At 42.5% G+C, this 20820-nt stretch overlaps 1 protein-coding gene across 1 annotated transcript in view; it reads left to right on the forward strand.

The window, feature by feature from the left end:
* The window catches only part of LOC5512095, a 121016-nt gene that overhangs the window by 29339 nt on the left and 70857 nt on the right, over positions 1–20820 (forward strand). Inside the window, exons 35-63 of the mRNA XM_048725831.1 lie at positions 1422–1976; positions 2237–2427; positions 2987–3356; positions 3471–3844; positions 4026–4212; positions 4345–4687; positions 4954–5162; positions 5621–5899; positions 6456–6734; positions 8053–8309; positions 8418–8712; positions 9412–9683; positions 10009–10303; positions 10583–10908; positions 11260–11491; positions 11756–12171; positions 12672–12801; positions 12921–13472; positions 13736–14058; positions 14249–14480; positions 14766–15323; positions 16145–16503; positions 16807–16999; positions 17226–17604; positions 17846–18024; positions 18256–18475; positions 18823–19163; positions 19329–19883; positions 20188–20745. Coding sequence (XP_048581788.1) covers positions 1422–1976; positions 2237–2427; positions 2987–3356; positions 3471–3844; positions 4026–4212; positions 4345–4687; positions 4954–5162; positions 5621–5899; positions 6456–6734; positions 8053–8309; positions 8418–8712; positions 9412–9683; positions 10009–10303; positions 10583–10908; positions 11260–11491; positions 11756–12171; positions 12672–12801; positions 12921–13472; positions 13736–14058; positions 14249–14480; positions 14766–15323; positions 16145–16503; positions 16807–16999; positions 17226–17604; positions 17846–18024; positions 18256–18475; positions 18823–19163; positions 19329–19883; positions 20188–20745 — 9459 coding nt within the window. The remainder of the gene's footprint in view (positions 1–1421; positions 1977–2236; positions 2428–2986; positions 3357–3470; positions 3845–4025; positions 4213–4344; positions 4688–4953; positions 5163–5620; positions 5900–6455; positions 6735–8052; positions 8310–8417; positions 8713–9411; positions 9684–10008; positions 10304–10582; positions 10909–11259; positions 11492–11755; positions 12172–12671; positions 12802–12920; positions 13473–13735; positions 14059–14248; positions 14481–14765; positions 15324–16144; positions 16504–16806; positions 17000–17225; positions 17605–17845; positions 18025–18255; positions 18476–18822; positions 19164–19328; positions 19884–20187; positions 20746–20820) is intronic.

The following is a 20820-nucleotide window of genomic DNA, read 5'->3' on the forward strand; positions in this document are numbered from 1 at the left end:
TGCCCAAACGCGTAGCTCCAAACGACCAAATCTTTGCTTATTTTCGCTTAATAATTAAAAAAATATTAAATATTAAATATTATTCTTATTATTTCTGTTTTTGACGACGTCAACGATTTCACAGATCACGCGGCCAACTTGTTATACCCCCTTCCCCCCAAATCTACATGACACATAACAAGTTTAGTTGTCATACGTTAATGACGTCACGAGACCATCTCACTGCACCCCACTTGAAACATACATCACACCTATCGATGTTTCTTTGATGAAAAATTTATATTTTTTTATTTGATGACGTCAGCATATTTTTGCTTCTAGTGACGTCATTGATGACGTCACAATCACATGACTATATTGATGCACTCCCCTCTCTTTGCATTCCTTTTGACACTTACATGACACCTACCGAGTTTGATTGCCAGACGGTGTTTCCTTCGTGAAATATATATATATTATAGATATTTTGATGACGTCAGCTTATTTTTGCTTCTAGTGACGTCATCGTTGACGTCACAATCACGTGACTATATTGGTGCATACCCTTGACACATACATGACACATACCAAGTTTGGTTGTCATATGATGTTTCGTTTAGGAGATATGAATATAGATATGACATCGGGATAGTTTTTCTTAAAGTGACGTCATCGATGACGTCACGCATCCTTTGACCATATCTAGGAACCGCCCTTGACACGTACATGACACCTACCAAATTTGGTTGTTATACAATGTTTCTTTCCCGAGATATGAATGTTTTTTATTTTGATAACGTCAGCATATTTTTCTTCTAGTGACGTCATTGATGACGTCACAATCACGTGATCATATTGGAGCACCTCCCTTGACACCAACATGACACTTACCGAGTTTGGTTGTGAAACAATGTTTCTTTAAAAAAATATGAATGTTTTTTTGCTTTAAGTGACGTCATCAATGACGTCGAACAACACGTGACCATATTGTTGCATCCCTCTTGACACCTGCATGACACCTACCGAGTTTGGTTGCCATATGTTGTTTCCTTCGTGAAATCTTAATTCTTTTTATTTTGATGACTCCAGCATATTTTTTGCTTCTAGTGACGTCATCGATGACGTCACCAATTCCCTTAACACATACATGACACCTGCCAAGTTTGGTTGCCATACGATGCTTTTAAGGGACGGACGGAAATCGCTTCACGAAAGCTCGAGTCGATGGGTTACCAATATTTGTTACCATTTTTGTTTTATATACCACTTTTTCTTAGGTATGGGGTTCCGCTATAAAATCGGAATGGATATACGGGGGACAAATCGTTTTACGCTTACTTATGGGCAATAAGCTGAAATGTTTTTTTTCGCTAAGTAGGTTTACTACCGATGGTCATCCCGTTAAAAAGATTCAGAGAGATCATACCTTTTTTATCTCGTAGCGATCAGACGAGTGCCAAAGATGGACATTGTCTTCGCGATGAGTGCTACCTCGGCCCAGTCAGACCAGATGTTCTCTCTGATGAAAAACTCAATAAAATCCATCATCGACATGCATGGTACCACTGATATCCACTATAGCGTAATCCTATACGGCGACACCGCCACCATAAAGAGAGACTTCGGGGCCAGCGTGCCGTCAGAAGAAGACCTTCAGAGGTCAATAGACGCCATGCAGCCCCTTCTGGGCAGGGCCCTTGTCGACAAGGCGCTGCAGCTAGCACAGCAGGTATTCGAAGGTGAAGGAGTGCGACCAAACGCTAGCAAAATTCTAGTTGTGATGATGGATATGTCGTCTCCTTTGTCGGTGGCATACTTAAAGGCCAAGACCCGACTGCTAAAGGATAGTGGAGTAAGGATTATAGCCGTGGCAGCGGGCCAAGCTGTGGACGCTAATAAACTTGAGCAAGTGCTGCCCAAGGGTGGTGTGATATCAGCACCTGAAGGCACTAGCCCTGGGAACCTCTCGAAGAGTATTATGGATACGATTCTAAAAGGTAGGCGATGTAAATGTACAGTCATGCAGCACTGTCACGCCATATCCCTGCATACCTGCATAGTCAAACCATTCCTTAGCACTGTCACAACATGTCTCAGCACAGTCACACTAAATCCCAGTATAGTAACGCATATCCTAACATAGTCACATCACCATTTTTTTAGAATTTCCAAAATACCTCAGGTGAGTCATTGCGATTTTTCAGAATGTTGAATTAACTGGATTTTAAGTTTCCTTTTGTGTGTCAATTATTTTCAGCCCCCAAGAAACCAGAGATCAACTTGATGTTTATGGTATCCGCGACCTCTCAGCGTGCATCGCAAATCTACACACTGATGAAAGACACCATGAAAAGAGTGATTGACAAGTATGGAACACGTGACCAAGTACATTACAGCGTCATCGTGTACGGGTCATCGCCCACTACCGAAATCACCTTTCAGGATAGCGTAAGTTTTACCTATCATGCATAAGCCTAGCTACTTGCTTTTTTGATAACTGTGTTGACAGGGTGTCAGTCCAGCATCTCTGGGCACTTGTTCATTGGTTACCCTGTTGATATAGGGTGTCAGTTCAGCATCTATGGGCACTTGCTCATTGATTACTTTGTTGATGTAGGGTGCCAGTCAAGCATCTCTGAGCTCTTGCTCATATAATTACTGTGTTGCAGGGTGACAGTCCAGTATCTCTGAAAACTTGCTCATATGATTACTGTTTTGATAAAGTGTGACAGCTCAGAATCTCTGAGCATATGCTCATATGATTACTCTGTTGATATAGGGGCCAGCCCAGCATATCTGAGCTCTTGCTCATATAATTACTGTGTTGTAGGGTGACAATCCAGTATCTCTGAGAACTTGCTGATATGATAACTGTGTTGATATAGGGGTCAGCCCAGCATCTCTAAGCATTTGCTCATATGATTACTGTGTTGTCAGTAACTCTTTTGATATACGTTGCCAGTACAACATCGCTGAGGCTCATATAATAACTGTTGTTTTGGAACAGAGTGTCAGTCCAGTTGCGTTGAAGTCGGACATCGATGCCCTACCACGTGACTCCAGTGGATCAGCTATTACACGCACTCTGGATGAAGCGTTGAAACAGTTCGCTACTTATGACGGAGTCCGACCAGAGGCGAGCAAGGTCCTGGTGATAATAACTGATAAACGATCAGGAGCCAGCGAAAGTGAGATCCGTTCGAAGGCGAAGCCCCTACTGGATAAGAATATAAAAATAATTCCTGTAGCGGTGGGCGGCGAGGTGGACAAGAGGGAGCTGGAGGCGATAACCCCAAATAATGATGACATTATAGTTGTTCCTCCAGAGGAGAAGGCAACAGCACTGGCAACGAAAATCATGAATAAAGCCCTAACGCGTTAGTATCACCTTTTTATAATGCTTTGCATTTACTTCCCGTGCAATTTTTTTAACCGGAATGTCACTTTTCTATAAAAATCATCGTTATAAACTTTGCTTGCTTTTTTCCTAGCCATGAAGGTCGTACTACCGGAGTTAGACCTCGTATTCGCTATTTCCGCTTCTTCCCGCGAAGCCTCAATAGCTTACAAGCTTATGAAAGCGACGCTGATCTCTATACTGGACCAGTATGGGCGAGGGAATTTCCGCTATGGCGTTATAACCTACAGTAACTACGCTACAAGACGGAAAGGCTTCGGAGATAATTACCCAAACATTGAAGACGTCAAAACACTTATCCGTTACCTTCCTCCGAATACACGTGGCTCAGCCATCAACCGGGCGCTGTCCGCTGCTGACGCCATGTTCCGTGGCCCGTTTGTCCGACCTACTGCTGACAAGATTCTGGTTTTGATAACGGATAACGCCTCTGGCATGACAGTGGAGGTATGTCATGTCAGACAGAGTTAATGGACTATCCATTTCAAAGATCGCCAGGAAACAAAGAAATCAAATCAATTTATTTAACTAGTTAAAATGCCAAGTTGTGAACATTTTATTCCTTAGATTTACGGGTTTTATGTCATCGTATAAGACGTATGCTGATTACCTTACATTGGTTTTGCAGGAAATCCGGGCTGCATCAAAACCTTTGACGGATAACAAGGTAAAGATAATCGGTGTTGCTATGGGCAACCAGGCCTCTGTTCCAGACCTCCAAGCGGCTTCAGGGAATCCGGATAACGTCATGCAAGCGAAGTTGTCGTCGAAACCGAACAAGCTTGGCAACAAGATAATGCAAAAAGTTCTCGAACGTAAGTACATTGATACTGACTGTTGGATCTTTAGAAAGCCTTAAATTGCATACTTTTCTTGTGGAAGTTCAATACTAATATTAATGCTTTATATAGCATTAATTGGGGTTTCCCATATCATTCTTATCGCAGGGGAACCTTCGATTGCTGAAATTGACCTTGCATTTGCCCTAAGCGCCACATCAGCACCGCAACACTTTCAAGTGATGAAGGACACTGTTAAATCTATAATCGAAAAATACGGTATCGATAGAATACACCTCAGCTTGATCGTATATGGAGACCTTCCATACACGCGGGTCTCTTTCGGGCAAGATATTCCTGACGCAAGAACACTCAAGAATCTCGTGGAAGCGCTCTCGCGCGTGTCTGGTGGCTCCGACCTTGGTAAGGCCTTGGCAGAGGCCACCAAGGTATTCAGGAATGATGATGTGAGGCCTAACGCTAAAAAGGTCCTTGTAGTTATCACAGACAGGTGAGGGCTTTAAGGAACTAAAGAACAAGAAATTATCGAACCTTTTTTCCCCAATTATACTGAAAGTACTTATTACGGCAACTACAACCAGTAGTGGCAAAAAAAACTGTAATAGCAATAAACATAAAAATACCGCAGAAGCAACATCATCAATAATGTTATTAAAAGGATAATGAACCGAGGTATTACTGCATGTTAAGAACTGTGAATTACAAATGTTGATACCCAAGGTGCCCCCACTCAAACCTGCTGTTTGATTTTTGCAGTAAATCAAGCTACGGGGTTGCTAGTCTTGTTAAGGCCGCTGAGCCACTAGAGCACGCCGGTATCCGAGTACTCGCTGTTGCCATAGGAGCAGATGCGGACGCTTCCGAGCTGCGATCGATTGTCCAACACCAAGGTGACGTCATCAAGGCGTCTTCTTCGGAGGACCCATCAGGCCTAGCCGACAGGCTTGTGTCTGCCATGCTAAAAGGTAATAGAGATTAATACAGCCTCCTTGTAGGCGCTGAATTACGAGGGGCTGACCACGGAACACAACTTAGGTTGTGTCCAAATTCTTCCATACTGCTTTTTGTTTTATTTTATCTTTATTCCAATATATAACTCCATGTTTTCACCTGACCTTTTTACACTACTTTATTAGTAAAATGACATCACAGTTGAGGTTCGAAGACGGGTCTATTCCTTTTGTCGTGTTTCCAAAGAATTTTTATTTAATGGCGAATCACTCGCACAACTTAGTGTTGAACTGCTAACGTGGACATAACATAATCATCAAAAAATAAATATGCTTTGTGAATATTTACTGAATTATTTTTAGTATCAACCCCAAAACAATGTATTGAAGGCATTAAAAATGATAGATATTTTTTCTGTCTTCCTAACTCTTATTTTTGGACGATATCTAAATAAGTAGACATGATGTTTCAGAAACTCGAAAGATCCCCAAGGTCGACCTGGGCTTTGCAGTAAGCGCGGGTTCCAGCAACTCGGACGCCACTTTACGTCACATGAAGGATATCATTAAGAGTATAGTGACCCGCTACGGGGCCGAGAGGATGCGATATGGGCTAATGTCCTATGGCGATGACGTAACCACCACGATATTCTTCACGGACGGAATCACTAACCCGAACTCGCTGCTGCCTTTCATTGACATCCTGCAAAAGACGCCGTCTGGATCTTCGCTGGAGAAGGCTCTTGTCGGTGGTAAATGTTCCTGGCATATTCTATTTGCAAAGCAAGTCGAGCACACCCTTCTTATTTGGCTAAATTGGATGATTTGATGAAATGGGGTATCATAGGTTACAGCAAAAGGATAATTTTTCGTTGTAACGTGACCGTGTCACAAGCGTGCTGTGATGTTTACGAGATCGTGTAATATGCGTAATGTGATTAAAATGTGACCCTGTAATAAGCATGCTGTGATGCTAACCTGTAATATACTAGGTGTGATGCTTACGTGACTAACGTGAACATGTTGAGCGTGATGGTAACATAACTGTGTAATAAGCGTGTCGGGATGGTAACGCGATAGGGTGACGGGGCACTAACGTAACTATGTAATACCCGTGACGAGGTGTATGTGTGGCGAGGTGCTTGTCTGTGCGTTGCAACATAATCAAATACTACAGTATGTATGTACTGATTGGTGCAAGTTCATTACCTGGTTGTTACGTGATCGTTGCCTATGCTTTTCAAGGTCATTACACATGTGTTGCGCTGTCATTACTTGTGTGTCGAAAGTTGTTTGCCTGTGTGCTAGGTAAGAAGCTGTTCGAGCATGGCGGGACACGCCCTGGCATTGACAAATTCTTGGTGGTGATCACTGATAGGAAGTCAACAGGCGATGCAGCGCAGACTGAGAATGCGAAGGCTGACCTTGCTAAAGCTGGGGTCAACGTGCTGGTCATTGCTGTCGGTAGTGAAGTTGATCACAAAGAGCTGAACGAGACGGCCACTACTCCTTCACATAAGCTGGTCACAGCCCCTGGGGAGAGTCCCGCAGAGGTAGCAGACAGAGTGGTGGACATCATCAACAAAGGTGAATCATTTTGTGCCATATTTTTCAATATTATAAAAATATAGTTGATGTTCGCGGCGTAAATATATTTTTGGTCCGTCTTGAGCTCATTTTAGCCCGAGCGCCGCGATTATTATAACTTTGAAAAGCATTCAGCGCAAAAACAAAAACATTTTTAATACATCGAAAAACGCGGATAAATCGCGTGATATTTATTCATTTGAAGTTGATATAACATAATTAAGATACATACAACTTCAATTCACTTCACAAACTTCACTTCAAATATACACGTGTTCAAGGTTCTTTGTATAAATGAAACAACTGTTTAAAAATATAGAAAGTTTAATAGAATGTCACTTGTAGGAATTAAAATTTATTGTGCAATTGGAAAAAGGACAATTTGGCATGTCAGCCTGTGCAGAAGTTTATTATTTGTTTCGGTCGAGGATGAAAAACACTTCCACACCTGCCCTCGATAAACTGCCTTGTTTGCAATCATTACTGCTCTCGGTGAGAGGTCCTTCTTGTCTGTTGTTTTGACTTGAGCATAGGAACGACGTAAAATGCCTCCAAGATCCGCTGAAGCTGATGCTGTGAAAATCACATTCGACACTTCGCTTCGTGCACCACTCGGTGAACTCGGTGAATCGCCCAGGATGTTTGTTTTTTAGTATTTTTGGGAACAGAATCTTCTTCCATTATTTTAAGATTCTCTCACCGAGTTTAAAAGATTGTGAGTCGTGCTCAGCCATGTTTTCCTGTTTTTGTCAAAACACAACCATACGGCAAGCGATCGACGAGCGGTTTGAATGAATTTTATGGGAATTTCTGCTTCCTTCCGATTGGCTCGCTGCAATTTACTCGCACTCTCATTGGCTTAGAGCAGCGGTCTCTAATATATTAGAGCCCACCAAAGCGTTCATAAGAGCCCGGATAATACGCCACAATGCGCGTCAAATAAATTATTGTCCTATATCTTCACAATATAGGTCTATGACCCCCCTCAATTAGGAAAAAAAACTGTGGCGGTTCACTTAGTACACGCTATTCCCGGCGGAGAAATGCATTTTGAATCTCTGGTGCTGGTATCCACACAATATGGCTTTCATCTCACGTTGTCATTAATGGTCGGTTAACGTTGAAAAAATATTTTAAAAAATATGTAAAAAAATATTCGCACGAGCTTTTTTCACGTATTTTCAAAATGGCATTGATTTTCGCTTCTGCTTCCGAAGTTTGCTTGTTTGATTTATCTTGGGGTTTTAAATTTGAAAGGCTTCCGAGGTTCCAAAGGCTCATTGATTTACATTGTATTACCATTGTTTTCCCGCTTTAGATGAGCTGGACTTTACTGCAGTAGATCTCGGATTCGCCATCAGCTCTTCAGATGTCAAAGAAACCTTCAAATTGATGAAGGAATCCATCAAATCAATCATTAACACGTATGGGCGGGACAACATTCGATACGCGGTGATGGTGTTCGGTTCTAGCACTAGAGTGGTTCTAAGGTTTGGCGAGGCGCTGCCAAGCCTAGAGATATTGAAGATGAAGATTGACGGCGTCGGGCCAATACCTGGCGATCCCAACTTGAAGGTAGCTATTACAAAACACACCTTACTTTCCTTACTTCCATTAAACGTTTTTTTTTCTTCCACTTCCAAAGGAATTTTTGAGCCTGTGGTTTTCTCCACGTTTTTTTAGACCGCTCTTGAGGATGCGAAGCGCATGTTCGAGTCGCGAGGTGCTAGACCAAAGGCCAAGAAGTTTCTTGTCTTAATGATGGACAGACGCGCACAGCAACCTGGGAGCGCTGTCAACCGCGCAGCTGGTGACCTCGAGCGCTCTGGTATCCGCGTGATACCCGTCAGCGTGGGAAAGAGAGTGGCGCCTGTTGACATGGAAAGCACTACACCCTTTAGGGATAACATCATTAGCGTACCCGATTCCGAGAGCCCTGCTGGCCTTGGCAAGAAGATCACCGATAAGATCAAGCAAAGTAAGCCATCAAGATCCTAGATAGAGATAAATCACAGACAAGTAATCCACTAATTCTAGATGTGGATGGATCAAACAAAGTAATCCACCTAGATCCTAGATAGGGGTAAATCACAGAGAAGTAAGCTACCAATTCTAGATGAGGATAGATCAAGCAAAGTCGCCGTTCATTTACCTGTCTGTCAATTCAGATGACCTCATTGTCAGGCTTAGATCGAATGTCACTACGCTCCTTACTATGGCTTCGGCATGACCATTGTCAGACAGTGTCGTCGTAATACAGCATATCATCGCAATCAGGTTTTCACATCACTGCATTTTTTTCAGGACTTTGTTACGCAACCAATTTTGCGCAGCAATTGTCTGAAACGTTTTCCCACTAATTTCATTAAATATCATACCTCCGATAACGGACTACGCAGTTAATTGATGTCCAATTGTTAGTTCAACTGAAATACAAAAGGAAGAAGTGATAAAGAGTGACGAGGACCAATTTTTAGACGGTTTTACATATAGATTTGAGACAGGTGCTTTTCAAAATCCTGGAAATCGCATGATGGGGATAACATAACCATTTTTCTACTCTTGTTAGCCTACGTTATTTTGTTAATGAGAAGTATCCATGGTAAAAAGATGAGTACAACAATCAGCTATGTAATTGTGTCTTTGAACGCTTTTAAAACTGTTACTCCTCGCGCAGATATTGGTGTACCTAAGATTCCGGATGTGCAGCTGGTTTTTGCCTTAAGCGCAGTGGCTGCCGAGTCAGAAGAGAACTTTAATCACATGAAGTCCGTGGTGAACGCAGTCATCAGCAAGTACACGTTGCACTGGATCAAATTCGGTCTCATCACCTTCGGATCTAAGGTGACGGTCTGGGAAAACATGAAGGGGATCTACCCCACGGAAGCCGTGCTGAGAAAGTTTGTGAACAACATGCCAAAACCTAGCGGAAGACCTGCTATTGATAAGGTATATGGTATATACGGTACAGGGTATACAATACGACCAAGGTACACTAGACTACAACTAAGCTATTATATACATTGAGAATTGGGTGTGCTACAATACGACCAAGATTCGATACTCTTCGATATACACTGCAAATGAGGAGTGCTACAATACGATACGACTAAGCTATGTGTGGTACAATACTCTACGGCTAAGCTATGATACACACTGCGAATAAGGTGTGCAACAAGGGTTTAATACACAACGACTAAAGCAAAGACTAATTTTTTTGTTACAATGTAATTGATTCTAACTGCATCATGATTAACTTACTTTCTTTTTTTAGGTTCTGACATCGGCTGCAAAGCTCTTCAAATCGCAGACACCTAGCGAGCCCAGCACGAAAAAGGCCCTCGTCATCCTCATCGACAAAAAGTCCGGCACCACACCAGCTGACATCATCAAAGCTGCGACGCCTCTAGAGCAGGACAAGGTCAAGGTCGTGGCAGTTGCTATTGGCAACGAAGCTGATGTCTCGGAGCTTGGCAATGTGTCCCCAGAGAAGGGAAGTACAATCAAAGGGGATAAAGGCGTAAACCCGGATGACCTGGCTGACAAGATCATGAACAAGGTTTTCAACAGTGAGTAAATCAAACACTTATACACTCACTCAACACTCATGTACACAACCGACGACATCGGTGAATGTTGAACCGCAATTTCTCTACTTGTCTCGAAAAAAAATCAATATAACAGTATATTGCTGTCCTTTGAAAAAGGGTAAAGGAGCCCTGTTTGTAAATAATGGCTTCATAAAAAAGGGTAAGGTAGCAAAGTTTTGTTATACTTGTTGTATGATTTTTTTGTAACTGACTTCCATTCTTACGACAAAAGTCTAAAGTACTTTCGTATGTTTGCAGAGTATGCCGGTGTCTCTCCCTTGGACCTCGTGTTTGCAATATCCGCAGCAGGCGTCGATGACACACTCGACCAAATGAAGAAAACTATCGAGTCGACTATCGACACGTTCGGCTCCAAAAGGATAAACTACGCCATTATCACGTTCAACCGCCGTTCACAAGTAGCGCTTGATTTTGACCAGAATAAAGGCCTTCGTAATGATGACGCTCTCAAACGCTTGGTAGCGAGTGTGTCCCAGGAGGATGGGCAGCCTGTGCTCAGCCAAGCCATGGATGAGGCAGACCGAATTTTTGATGGACCAACGGCTCGACCTGAGGCACACAAGGTGTTTATACCCTAGCTAGTGGTTGCTTTTATATTTTAAAACTTAGAGATGAAACAAAACCAGACTGTCAAACTAAACCGCAGGGGTGTGTCCAGAAAAAAACGCAGGGGGGGATCCAGAGTAGTAATTCAGTAACCACAGATCAATTAAGTTCAAATCGGTTTTGTTAATAAGTCACTAGATCCATTAAGAAACATTCTATACAAATACAAACATAGAATAAAACTGTCTTCACAAAGAATAAACACGCGCCTGAAACCCTATGTTCTTTTACAATGTAAAATTCCTGGCCAACGCCTTTAGAATTTAAATTTTGATTATTAACATGTTACTAACAATTGGAATACCCAGGTGCTAGTGGTTATGATCGACAAGAAATCGTCCTCAAGTCTTGAAGATGTAAAACAAAAAGGCCACGCTCTTGAGGAAAAGGGGGTAAAAGTTATTCCTGTGGCCATAGGTGACGAGGTTCACCCTGGAGAGTTAGCTGCCCTTACTCCCTACCCTGAAGACATCGTAACCGTCGCCAAGCCATTCTACCCACCTCGACTCGTGGACACGCTCATACGGAAAGCACAGCAAAGTATGTACTTCATGTAAATCATCCACTATGTTGATGCTAGTCTCGCCTGAAGTAATGTCCAATGACGGAAACAGAGAAATAAAAACTCCAGCAACGAGTTCGTTTCTCGGTTCCTTCGGTAAAGGGTTTGGCTTTTAAAGATTTGAAGTCGATAGCCAACATATTAATCTATCGATTTCGAATAATTGTGATATGTTCAAACCAAGAGAACAATGAAAATCTATTGTTGGAGGAAAATTGCAAGTTTGCCTTTTATTCTTTCAGTTCGGCCTAGTACGCCACAGATAGATCTGGCCTTTGCCCTTAACAGTGATGGTCCGCGTGCGGTAGAAACCTTTGAATATATGAAGGACGTCATCAAGTCAGTCATCAACAAGTACGGCGCGTACAAGTTGCGATATGCCCTTATCACCTATGGCAATAGTGCTGCTGAGCGTATATCCTTTGATGATCAAATATCAAACACCACGGCACTTAAACATATGTTGAACCAGACAGAGAGAAGTCGGGGAGGCTCCAACATAGGGGTCGCAATCGCCGCGCTCAAGCAACTCTTTGCCAGCGATGCAGTTCGGTCAAATGCTCGTAAAGTCTTAGTGATAATGACAGATAGTCAAGCGACAGGAGACCTGAATGCTGCAAAAGCGGCTGCAAAAGAACTGGAGAACGATGGCATAAAGGTAAACTTGCGGATCAGAGGCCGGGTGCCCTATGCACTGTATAAATCCTTACCCTACAAAAAAAATCGTGATTCGGTTGCACAAAGTCCGAATAAAAAATATATAAAGAATAAAGTTATCTGGTCGTAAATAGGTCGGATGAAATTTTATACACCAAATAAATGTGAAGAGAGCGTTTTACCAGTGAAAACTAAAACACGTGAAAAAGACTTACTTAATAGGTGATAAGGGATAGCGCCTTTCCAGCGGATAACTTATCATGGTATTGTGTAACCAGATTTAGATCTTGTCATACTCAACGTCGTACGGCGTAAAGGTTAACACGCTGATTAGTCCTCAATTGCGCACGGCAACACGGCGTACACTGGTTGGGAAAAAAGACAATGGAAATAAAATAATGTCAATTTTTTTCCGTGTGGAGCTTCTCCCATATTTACCGATAGGAAACCTTTTAATATTGCAGCTGATATAGAATACAATAACCCTTATGTGTATTGCAGGTAATCACACTAGCTTTAGGTCCGAATGCATACTTGGATGTCGCACCCAAGAAGAAGTACTCTGTTACAGCCACAACCAAGGAAGAGCCGGGGAGTGTAGCGAACACCATCATGGATAAAGCTAAGCAAGGTGCGTAGGACAGGGAAAGCGACAGCAAACAATTCTTTTGTCGCGAACTATGATTTACCCATTAAAAAACACGGTACTCTACAGAGCGCGAATGTAATTTATTGTATTTGTCAATGCAGACCCGATGAAGGACAAAGTGCTGGATCTAGGGTTTGCTATAAGTGCGACATCAGCTGATGGCGCCTCGTTACACCAAGTCATGTTGGACGCTATAAAGACCATGGTTCGTGCTTACGGCACAGAGAACGCCCGCTATAGTATCATGACCTTTGGGGAACGGCCATCTGAAGCAGTCAGGTTCCGAGAGTCCTTTCCCAATCCAGCCGCTCTAGAGCAGAAATTGAACTCTGTTTCTCGACCACAAGGGATACCAGATCTCAAGGTTGCTCTAGGTGAAGCCAGTAAAGCATTCAGGGATTCTCGTCCGAATGCGCGTAAAATCCTAGTAGTGATAGTAGATAACAAGTCTGGTAGCATCGTGAGTGATGTTCGCCAAGCTGCCAGGTCCCTGGACGCAAATGGTATTGAGGTTATTCCTGTTGCCATCGGCCCCTACGCGAATCCTTCAGAGCTGGAGCAGACCACGCCCTTAAAGAGTAACCTTCTACAAGTATCCGCCAAGACAAAACCAGGACAACTGGCAGACACGGTTATGGACAAGATTGAAAAGAGTGGGTAGACCATATATTTTTACACTTTCATGGATTTCCGTGCCTGTTTATAAATATTTGTATCTCTAGCCTTAACTGAATCAATTTTACGCGGGTTTGTAGCGATTTTGTAATCGGCAAATTATCCCCCAAAACGTCTTTAGCGTACTGAGACTTAGCGTAATAAGTTGTCCAATGTAGAATGTTATTTAAGTGAAAAAAACTAAAAAGAAACGCTCCACATCCGGTTGTACAATACTTACATATTATTTTGAATCCTTCAGGAATCAATCCAGAACGCATTCCCGAAGCAGACATTATCTTTGCTCTTGGTGCTTACAACCTTAATAACTACCCACCCATGAAAGATGTCATCAAGTCAATGATTGACAAGTATTCCATGGGCAAGATCAGATACTCAGTAGTCACTTACGGCGCGTCTGCTGTCGAGAAACTAGCATTCAGAGACGTCTTCGACAGCGACGACGACCTTAAACTTTTTATTGAGACGATTCTCCCGGTCAGGGGCGGACCTAATTTGGCAGCTGCTCTGGAAGAAGCATCGATGATTTTCAAAAAAGACACCAAACGTCCAAATGCTAAAAAGGTCAGTACTTTGGTGCATTGTATAAATACTCGGCCAGTAGAGGAACGGTAGTCTGTAAACGAAGCGAGTGAGCAAGAGAAACACAATTTTTCTTGCTTTTGCTATTTTCGTATTTTCGTATTTTGTTATTCTTCTTATTGCAACTGCTGCTTTTTCGCTTTTGTTCACTTATTGTTATGGCCTCGCTCAGATCTTGGTCATCATAAGTGACAAGAAGTCAAGTAATTCCCCCGCGGAGATTGAACGCTCTGCCATTCAACTTGAAAAGTCCAAAATAAAAGTTATATCTCTTGCCATCGGGAACGACGCCAGCGTGGCCGAACTTGAAAAGACGACGCCAGAGACTGGAAACGTCGTCAAGGCATCCAATGGCGAGATGCCCGAGGACTTAAGGGACAGGATCACCGCTGTAGCATTCAAAGGTAATACAACGAGCGTACACATTCTAAGGTCATACAGCGAGTGTAACATTCAAAAGTAATACGCCCAGTGTACGCAATTCATAGGTAATACACCGAGCGTACACAGTTCAAAATGTTAGTATTCTAAACAATGCCCCAATGTCTCAATGTCCTGTGAGAGATATTATTGATTTTACTTCTCGATGACAGCTCCATTATGGCAATTTGTCAGTCTTCATACTAAAAGACTGACAAACTGTTCCGTTTTCTATGGAATTTTAACAAGTATTGTGTTTTGTTTTTTAGATAAGCTATTTATACCCAATATTGACCTTGGCTTCGCCCTGACGGCCGACTCTCTGTCCGCCGACTCCACCTTTAGACTGATGAAAGACACCGTGAAGGCGCTCTTGGAAATGTATGGCAGAAAAAGGCTTCACTATGCCATCGTTGTGTTCGGAGACACCCCAACCACTCGGATAAACTTCGGCAGCGTGTTTCCGACAGACGCCGATTTAAAAGCGATGATCGAGCTTATACCCCGTCCTAGAGGTCGGCCTGATCTGGTGGACGGCCTTAAAGAAGCCACTGGGCTCTTCTTGCGCCAAGGAACCAGAGCTAATGCTAGGAAGGTATTGGTCGTTATGTCAGACCGGATGTCGATGAATAGCGTTGATGATGTATCGCGAAGGGCAAGGGTCCTGCATGGCCGTGATATCCGAGTCATTCCTGTTGCTGTTGGTAACCAAGCATACCCTACCGAGCTAGAGAAGTTGACGAGAATGAAAGATAATTTGATCAAGGCCAAGACAAGCGAAGACCCGTCCCGGCTCGGAAAGGCAATCATAGAAAAGGCTATAAAAGGTGTGTGTTTCTGCAGTTTTTAATGCCTTTAGCTGTAATGAGCAGTGAAAACACATTTTAAACAAATTCCTATAAGGGAAGTTCGATTTGCCACGTTGCAATAGACAGACTTTTTCTAAGGCGAATGACAGAAACGGAAGGTGCCTCGCCTTCTGTCTCCCTACTGAATTTCGGGCAGCCTATATTATATTCAGCGTAACGTGTGGATCTTCTATTTACAGGGCTATTAAGAATAAGTTCCTCGCCTTTATATTAAGCAGCGTTTCCATGGAGCCCATTTGGAACTTGTTTACTGGAATCCAAGTCTGTTAAAAAGTTACATAGAGGTTGCGCACAGTTCTGCCGAAGGATTAACTCTGGTTGCGCGCATCTGTAGCTCGAAAACTCTTTTTTAGCATTCTTTGCTACTTCTTACCAGCGATATTGCACTACCATAATTGGTGATTGGTTGGGAATTATAATTATTGTTTGCGTTTCGAGCTAACGACAAAAACCATCTTATTTCTTCATAAAACTCCGATACGGGAGGCCACTTTTTACTACGTCTTTACTACTTCATAGAACGAATACTTATTACCTACCTCGATTTCAAGTAGTGTCGCACTTTAGAAAATTCTAGTTCGCACTGCAAAAAAATTCTCAGAGAAGGTTGGGTTTTTGTTTTTTACGGCAATGTAGTTAATCTACATTAAATCTATGATGATGTAAGTGTATGTGTCGCAACCCCAAAATACAAGTAAGGACTTTCTTTTGAAATATTCTCCCTCGTAATAACCATGGCCAAAATTAGAACTGTTATCATTGTTTTCTTTTATTAACAGAATACGTCCCTGTACCAAAAATGGACATCGCGTTTGCAATAAGTGCCAATGCTACCTCCTCTGAAGACCGTCTTGGGTTCATTAGGCAAATTGTATCTAGCATTATCATGAGATACGGTACGAGTAAAATTAACTACGGACTTGTCACGTACGGAGACAGTCCAACCACCAGGATCAACTTTGGTGACAGCGAACAGAACTCGGATATGCTTCAACGAGTCGTTGACACTCTTCCGCATAGCTCTGGTGGTTCAAACCTAGAGAAAGCACTATCTACGGTAGGACTTATGTTCGAGAGTGCGCGTGCTGACGCTCGTAAAGTGCTGGTGATCATCACAGACCGTCCTTCTACTAGCCAGGTAAGGTTCCTTTACCCATGAATGCCAAGTACAGTGGAGCCCTGTTAATATGGATAGCATGTGGGTAAAAAAGTGTCTTTATTAATGGGGTGTCCCTATCAAACAAGTCACCAGAAATGCAGTGAGAGTCCCAATCGTTATCCTGCAAACCTTTGAGCTAATCGTTGCCTGCGTATAATAAACACTGTTGTTGTTGTTGCTGTTGCTGTTGCTGTTGCTGATATACTGTGTCAAATAGCACCGGAGCAAAGCCTCGCCCTTATTTTATATTGTTTTCTTTCATATTTTTATAATGTCCACCAGGCGGACGCCGAGGCAAAGGCGGCCGAGACGCTAAGGAACAAGAATGTTGAAATAATAGCGGTTGCAGTAGGAGCAGAAGTTCAGCCTGGCAAACTGAGGCCGCTACTGCCTCATGGGAGGAACCTGATCAACGCCACAACGGACGAGCGGCCTGACAAGAAGGCAGAAGAAATTATCAAACAGGCTGCAAAAGGTATGCGATATGTTAACAATATATATATATATATATATATATATATATATATATATATATATATATATATATATATATATATATATATATATATATATATATATATATATATATATAAAAAATAGCCCAAACAACCCCATTTGCAGTCCATGTGCTATATGAAATGTGCCGTTTGATGTCATTTGGGCTTTTTTGCCATCTTATGCCAATTTGTTATTCCTCTTAGACCCTCTGGAAGATAACAAAGTCGACGTAGGGTTTGCTATAAGTGCGACATCAAAAAACGCAGACTCTACATTCAAGCTTATGAAAGACGCTTTGATAACCATATTTGATAAATACCACCCTGACAAGATCCGATACAGTGTGGCCGTGTTTGGATCGAGAGTGCAGAAGATTACGTCATTTGACGATGCACTGCCTAGTGTAGATGAGCTAAAACGAAGCGTTGAACAGGCCGCTCGACTTGACGGTGACCCAGCGTTGGACAAAGTCCTAAAAGACTTCCTGGAAATCTTCAAAGGTCCAAGGGCACGAAGGGATGCTAGGAAGGTCCTGGTCTTGATCACCGACAAAGATTCGGGCCTCCGCAAGAAGGATATCATGTAAGTGCTTTCGGTAATAATAATGGTGGCCTCCGCAAGAAGAAAACAATGTAAGTGCTTCCGATAGCGTGATGGCTTATGCAACAAGGGTATCATGTGAGAGATTCCATATGAGTATGATGTCCTCTGCAGGCATGGATTGCTTCTGGTGGGTTATGATTGTTAATAGGTGCAAAGTTACTACCAAATTGTTATTTGTCACTATGTATACAATATATTTATAATCTCGCTTCTGTCATAGCGAAAATTCGAAGCCGCTAAATGACTTGGGAGTTGTAATTATACCTGTTGGAGTGGGCGATGAAGTTAAAAAGGATTTCTTAGAAACCACAACTCCACTTAAAAAAAATGTCATCCACATACCGAGAACGGAATCCAAAGAAGACCTGGCCAGTAGGATTACAGACAAGATAAAGAATGGTGAGCCAGTTTATGTTTATCGCCCCTTTTGAAATTGCTTCAGCGTGTGTTGCTGCCAAAGTCTAATTGGTAATTATGTAACAATTATTTCGTCAACGATCATGCATTTTTAAATAATTTGTTCTTAGCTTGTAGTGGTTTTCTTTTTTATCGAATTGTTAATAGAATTACCAGTAAAGAACTGCTAGAATTGATATTGTATTCTTTTGCCTTTACATTTTTTATCGTTAGGTTTGTACCAGGAACATGTACCTGAGGTTGACCTCGTGTTTGCAATGAGCGCTGCGACAGCTGACGCCGACGTTAACTTCATGCACATGAAGGATGTACTGCTGTCAATCATTGACAAATACTCCATGGGAAAGATTCGCTACAGCGTTCTCTCGTACGGGGCAAGCCAAGAGGTCTGGACCAGGCTTAACGATGATTTCCCTGACAGTCAGTTAAAAAGGTTTGTAACTTTAAAATCTTGGCAACTCGTCTACTAAATTTCTGTCATTTACTTGTTATGACCATGGGCGTAGGGTTTTAAGGATCCCGTCCACCCCTCCCGTCTTTATTCACTATATATAAGAATACTTTCCATTAAAAACTGATGGTACACTGACAGCAACAAAAGCAACAAAACAACGATACAACAATGAAAAAGAGGGACGACAACAAGACAATAAAAACAACGACAACCACGATTATGACAACCACAGCAATTTTAGGTCAATTTAAAAAAATAAAAAAATAGTAACAACTCGACGTCTATCGATCATTCATAACACCAATATAATTGTTTTTATTTTATAGTGTTATCAACAGTATCAGCAGACCATTCGGAGAGCCATCCCTTCACAAGGTTATGGACAGAGTGAGAAATCTCTTCACTTCTGGACAGCCTCGCGCTCTCGCCAAGAAGGTACTGGTACTCTTTACAGACAAGAGGTCTTCTAGCAACCCCGACGATGTCGTCAATTCCGCTAAGGCTCTTGCCGATGCTGGTGTCCACGTTATCGCTATTGGCCTCGGGAGCGAGGCTAGCCGTCCAGAACTCTCAGTCTCTACCCCCGATGCAGGTGACGTCATGACCTTGACAAGGGATGAGAGGCCAGAGGATATCTGCGACAGGATCTTTGACAGGATCAGATCACGTGAGTGCTTATCACACAACCACACGTTGTCTCTTCGTCTCTATAAATACCTCAATTTTTGGCTTGTCAATCCTCGACTAAACATAACATGATCATTATATTATGCCTCTGTAGCTTAGAAATAATCACCATACTATGTAGTACTTACTAATCAAATGTGTATAGGTAAGCCAGTGGTTCCTCAGCTCGACCTGGTGTTCGCTGTCAGTGCAACGGCTCCTAACGCTGACGATACGTTCGCGAGGATGAAGAGGATGATCGGAGGCATTATCACCAAATATGGCCGCAAGTATATCCGCTACGGTTTAATAGTATTCGGTAACTCTGCACAGACGGTCATCTCTCTCAGAAATAACTATCCAGACGAGGAAAGCTTGAAAAAGGCGCTGTCAATCTCAAGTCGCATGTCTGGGATTCCAGATGTAGTCGAGGCTTTAAAGACAGCAAAGTCGATGTTTGAGATTGATAAAGGTAATGGCCGTGCGAAGATCCTTGTGATCCTTGTCGATAAGCGCTCAGATAACTCACTTGACGATATCAAGGAACAGGCATCTTTTCTGATAAGGTCTGGAGTAAAGGTTGTGCCAGTGGCTGTGGGTTCTCTTGCTGATGCTGGTGAACTTGCTGGTAGTACAGACAGTAAAGACAAGGTTATTACAAAAACCAATATGGACGATCCAGACGCTCTTGGGGGTGAAGTGATGAATAAAGCTTTGAAGGGTAAGTGGCATTCTCTAGAAAATACATTGTTCGTATCTAGCGAAGGTAGGGAGGAGGGCACAGGGGTTCATCCGCCCTATATTAAGTCCGAAGATTTAAAAGAGACTATTGGGAAAACCTTATACCATCCTTCATATGTGATACACATCCAAACATTGATTTCATGAATTACCTAGCATAACCAAGTATATCTGTTTTTGGTACATTAGATATTTCAAACTGTATAACTCGTTTAATTGCCTTACGAAGAAGTTGGATAATTTCAGAAAGCACTCATGTTTATTGTACAATCCTTTGTCCCCAGCAATAAAGGAAACGCCGGATGTTGATGTTCTCTTCGCCTTATCGACAAGTGCGATTGGCGCCCCTCAGACATTCAAGCTGGTCCAAGATACCATAAAGTACATCGTAGATACATACGGAACCAGCAAGATTCATTACGCGGTCCTAGTATTCGGGGCTGCTCCAAAGAGATCTATTCTCTTCACAGATATTATGGTGACTCCTGAAGCTATGAAACGATTAATTGATGGCCTTCAGATTGAGCAAGGCTCACCTTCCCTAGGGGCGGCCCTACGCGAGGCACGTGATATGTTCAAGATGGACGGAGTGCGTCCACATGCCCGTCATGTGCTGGTTGTAATAACAGATTCAAGCTCGGGTTTGACAGATCAGGACATCTCCTCTGCAGCTAGACCCCTGCATCTAAACGAAATCCGGCTCATCCCCGTTGGTCTGGGTGGATTGATAGGCAAGAAGGAACTAGAGTCAATGACGCCCGTCAAGGCTGATGTTATCCATGTGGCCAAAGATACGGAACCTAGATATCTTGGAAAAGAGATCATGAGCAGAGTAGTGCAAGGTAAGATCGTGTAACATGATATCTTGAAAAGAACATCATGAACAAAGAAGTGCAAGGTAGGATAGCGTGACATGA

The sequence above is a fragment of the Nematostella vectensis genome, chromosome 3 (assembly GCF_932526225.1).
Source record: "Nematostella vectensis chromosome 3, jaNemVect1.1, whole genome shotgun sequence".
In the NCBI taxonomy this organism is placed as follows: domain Eukaryota; kingdom Metazoa; phylum Cnidaria; class Anthozoa; order Actiniaria; family Edwardsiidae; genus Nematostella; species Nematostella vectensis.